This window comes from Aplysia californica, unplaced genomic scaffold (assembly GCF_000002075.1).
Source record: "Aplysia californica isolate F4 #8 unplaced genomic scaffold, AplCal3.0 scaffold01146, whole genome shotgun sequence".
Lineage (NCBI taxonomy): Eukaryota > Metazoa > Mollusca > Gastropoda > Aplysiida > Aplysiidae > Aplysia > Aplysia californica.
Genome location: NW_004798416.1, coordinates 101,474 through 106,034, shown reverse-complemented (window position 1 = coordinate 106,034; position 4,561 = coordinate 101,474). Strand labels below are relative to the sequence as shown.

Sequence of the window (4,561 nt, the reverse complement as noted above, 5' to 3'; positions counted from 1 at the left end):
ACACACACACACACACACACACATTTACAGACGTACACACATACACAAACGCAGACACATACACAAGCATCTTGACTTATCTTCATCCAGTTTGTTTTATCAATTAATGTTTTGTTTTCTTCATTCTGTAAGTTCTATTCAGTCAAGAAGGCGAAAATGCCGCTACAATGAATATCGTTGCTCTAAATTAGAGCCAGTGTTATATCGTATTATGTACATTAATCTGTTGGCTCATCGTCGCACCCGTATCTTTGTGAAGTGAGGGAGTTAATCTTGATGCCTGCTTGAGAAGACCGATTGAATGTTTCACCGAAATAACCCCTGGCTTCGTGTAACAACTTCAAAATACAGACCGTGCTTCCTTCTAAAAACGTTTTTTTTTTCGTAAGAGTTTTACGGCACTTGCAACACAATAAGGTTATAAGTGCCGATTTTTAGAGATGTTACAAGGGAGTAACAAACACAAAAAAGAAGGAGGAGAGATGAGGACGATAGATGTTTGATAGGAAAGAAGGAGCAAACCACACCAGAGCACCCCCAACCGCCCAATCTAAACACTTTGACTTCATACATCATACTGATTTACGTGGCCGACTCTTTTCCTTTTACTCAAAGAGAACGAAACAAGATATCAACTTTTTAGAAAAGAATGTTACTGTGAGTGTTATACACCACAATCGACACATTTTAGATAATTTAGTTACAATCAGAATACTGAGTATGTATCTAGCCTAACATTGTTATTGTTTATATTATTACTGTTCATAATTTATATTATCCATGTGACTATAAGCCTGCGTGTGTGTGCATTTTGTTTGTGTGTGTGTATGTGGTGAAACACCAAACCAATGTGCCAGGATCTGGACAATATCAATAAAGATGTATCTTATCTTGTCTTATCTTAGGAGAAGTTGTATCTTATCTTATCTTTTCTTGTTTTATCTTTTAGTTGGCGGACTGCTACGATCTTCACTATCAGGGTCACCCCAGTCTGAATACACCGTCCATTCAGACAGAGGGAGATAATAATATTATTCTATTTGAAAATACAAAACAACAACAACGACGAGCAAGATCCACCGCCAATCACCCACCCGCCAAAAAATAAATAAATAAATAAAATGTTGAACAATAATAATCAGGTAAAATATAAAATAAACATGAAATAAAATAAGAATTTAAATAAATAATTTAAAAATAACTAAACTTCATCATCATCATCATCATCATCATCATCATCATCATCATCATCATCATCATCATCATCATCATCATCATCATCACCATCATCATCACCACCACCACCGATCAAAACAATTCCTTTTTTTCTTGTTGTATTTTTCTTTGTTTCTTTTTTTCTTGAAACATACCAATTTGCAACACGTCATTAAATTTTACGTAACCTACAACTATAGGCACCAAAATCAGGACACGGGACAAAAAACAACAAAATGAACTACACTTCACTAGTCAGGAGTCGAACTCTCATCTCTTACGAGTGGCGGAGAAGAACCTTAATGCTACACAACAGAGTCGGTGTCAAAAATGGCCACCACCATCGCCACCACCAAGCATTACAAAAACAACAACAACAACAAAGGCGGTGGCATCTCTTTGAATTGGGGAGGATTCAGGGAGGTTGGACTGCCTCACCCGCTACCCAAGAGAGGCGATGGCCCTGGCGAAGAGAACGCTCTTCGGGGCTCCAAACACCTCGAACGGATAGGCTACCACACACACAACAACAACAACAACAACAACAACAACAACAACAACAACAAAAGCAACAACAACAGCATCATCATAAAGTAATGAAAGCAAACAAACAAACAAACAAACACTCCAAGCCAGAAATCACCAACTCACAAATCTTGGCGATGTCCGTCTTTGTTTTGTTCTTGACCGAGAAGCTGAACCGGAACTCTGCGTTCTGGTCTGTGACGTAATCCGGCACGGTCACCTCCAGAGTGACCACTCGCATGTCCGTGCACCACTCGGTGAAGTTCTTGTAGTGGTACCGGTCAAATACCTGCTCAGGACAGGTAGATTTGGTTATTTGTTTGTCTGTCTGTATGTCTGTTTGTCTATCTACCTATGTAGCTATCATGTCTATGCACTACTCAGTGAAGTTCTTGCAGTGGTAGCGGTCAAATACAAATACCTACACGAGACAGGTATATTTGTTAGTTGTTTGCTGTCTGTCTGTCCGTCAGTTTGTTTATCTATGCACTACTCAGTGAAGTTCTTGCAGTGGTAGCGGTCAAATACAAATACCTACACGAGACAGGTATATTTGTTAGTTGTTTGCTGTCTGTCTGTCCGTCAGTTTGTTTATCTATGCACTACTCAGTGAAGTTCTTGAAATGGTACCAGTCAAATACCTACATGGGACAGGTATATTTTGTTATTTGTGTAGATTTAGTAATGTACACGTACACCACTCGGTGAAGTTTTTGTAGTGGTAGGCCTACCAGTCAAAACATCTGCGGGACAGGTGTATATAATTTATTAGTTGTTTGTCTGTCTGTCTGTCCGTGCGCCACTTGGTGAAGATTTTGTAGTCGTACCGGTAAAATACCTGTGCGGGACAGGTATATTTAATTCGGTAATTTGTGTAGATTTAGCTATTTCTATGCCTCACTCTGTGAAATTCTTGTAGCGGTACCGATCAAATACCTACACGGGACAGGTGTATTTGTTAGTTGTTTGTCTGTCTGTCTGTCCGTCTGTTTTCTTATCTACCTATGTAGCTATCATGTCTGTACACCACTCGGTCAAATACCTATATAATATCTGTCTGTTCTTAACACCAAATTATTTTCATGACATGATATTATTATTATGTTATACACAAATAATATTGAGGTTTTGTACAGACGGAATTTCGGGGAACGGATAACAGAGGGGGAGGGGTGGTATTTGATGACTAAATCTACACAATAAATATTCACAGGCATCTCAAAGGTTTAACAGATTCAGATAGATAGATAGATAGATAGATAGATAGATAGATAGATAGATAGATAGATAGATAGATAGATAGATAGATAGATAGAGGCCTAAAGAGAGGAAGAATGAGAGGCAGATAGACAGACAGAAAGACAGACAGAAAGACAGACGGACAGAGACAAAACATCGTCAAGCTGATACCTTTTTGGCTGAAGTCAGACTTAGATCTGAAAATTTTGGGCTATCAAAGCGCATCTTCCACTTACTGAGACCGTTGGGTTTTTTTTTCAATTATCTCCGAAGTGTAAAAAAAAATGACTTCGTCCAAAATGGTAGTAGCTTGAATGACATACCACATCAGGCCAGTCCTTGGTGGTCCACAGACTGTAGTGTCTTTAGGCCATTCCCAAAGGGGGGGGGGGGACATTTCTTGTTCAAGCACAGTAGAAATATAAATGGGCTGATTCAAGTCACGCCGTGCTCATAACTGTGCCTTATCTACAACAGGGAATTGTTGCTTTTTAAATTCCTAATCCTTACTATTGTCATTTCCCTCTACTTCTTTAGTATGTTTGTCACTCTCTTGTGACCAGCTATTTCCGGGGTGCCTTGATAGTTGAAGCAGACATTGTGCTGTTGAAGCTAGAGAGGTGAGCAGTTTAAGTCTGATTCCGTGTAAAGACGTCTCTGTTGACACCCACACCTTGGCGCTCATATGACCTTATGCAGTTGTGAGCGCCGTAAAACCCTCTACTATAATAAAAAAAATAATAAATACCACATCAGGTCCGTCCTTGGTGGTCCACAGGCTGACCTTGACCCCCGGAGACTTGAAGTACATGTTGTTGGCCTCGAAACAGATCCCGTGGTCGGGGTAGCCCGTCATGAAGTTGGCAGAGCACACCGTGCCGGCCTGTGGAAGTAAAGGGGGGGGGGGAGTGTTTTAGGTCTCAATCGATTCCATTTAAGTTATTTACGTCACTCACGACGTGTGGTAATCAGGCACTCGTCAATTTTTGGGCATGTCAAGTTATTGGTATGGACTTAAAGCTTGTACATTTGCCTTGCTTTCGATCAACAAATTACCCATTTATCATGCATACAAGTTGAGATAGCAACAACAACAACAACAACAACAGAAACAACAACAACAATACACAGCAACAATAATTACATCATAGGCAACAACAACAACGACAACCACAAAAACAAACAGAAACAAAAACAAACATCAATAATAACATCATCAATAAGAACAACAACAACAACAACAACAACAACAACAACAACAACAACAACAACAACAACAACAACAACAACAGAAAGAACAGCAACAACAACAACAACAACAAACAACAAGTATAACAAGCAACAAAACACCAACATCAACAAACAAACAACAAAAACAAACAACAAAAACAAACAACAAAAACAAACAACAAAAACAAATACATCACGATTCCACCAAGGAGCAGGAGCAGCAGAGAGAGAGAGAGAGAGAGAGAGAGAGAGAGAGAGAGAGAGAGAGAGACAGAGAGAGAGAGAGAGGGGGGGAAGGGAGAGAGAGAGAGAAAGAAAGAGAGAGAGAGTGTGTGTGTGTGTGTGTGTGTGT

General features: G+C 39.6%; 1 protein-coding gene across 1 annotated transcript in view; it reads right to left on the bottom strand.

Annotated features, from left to right (window-relative positions):
• Positions 1 to 3,870, bottom strand: part of LOC101849338 — a 17,387-nt gene extending 13,517 nt beyond the window's left edge. The window contains exons 1-2 of the mRNA XM_005111899.1: positions 3,728 to 3,870; positions 1,867 to 2,029 (exon numbers count right to left, since the gene is read on the bottom strand). Coding sequence (XP_005111956.1) covers positions 1,867 to 2,029; positions 3,728 to 3,835 — 271 coding nt within the window. The 5' untranslated portion in view covers positions 3,836 to 3,870. The remainder of the gene's footprint in view (positions 1 to 1,866; positions 2,030 to 3,727) is intronic.
• Between the last annotated feature and the right edge of the window lie 691 nt (positions 3,871 to 4,561).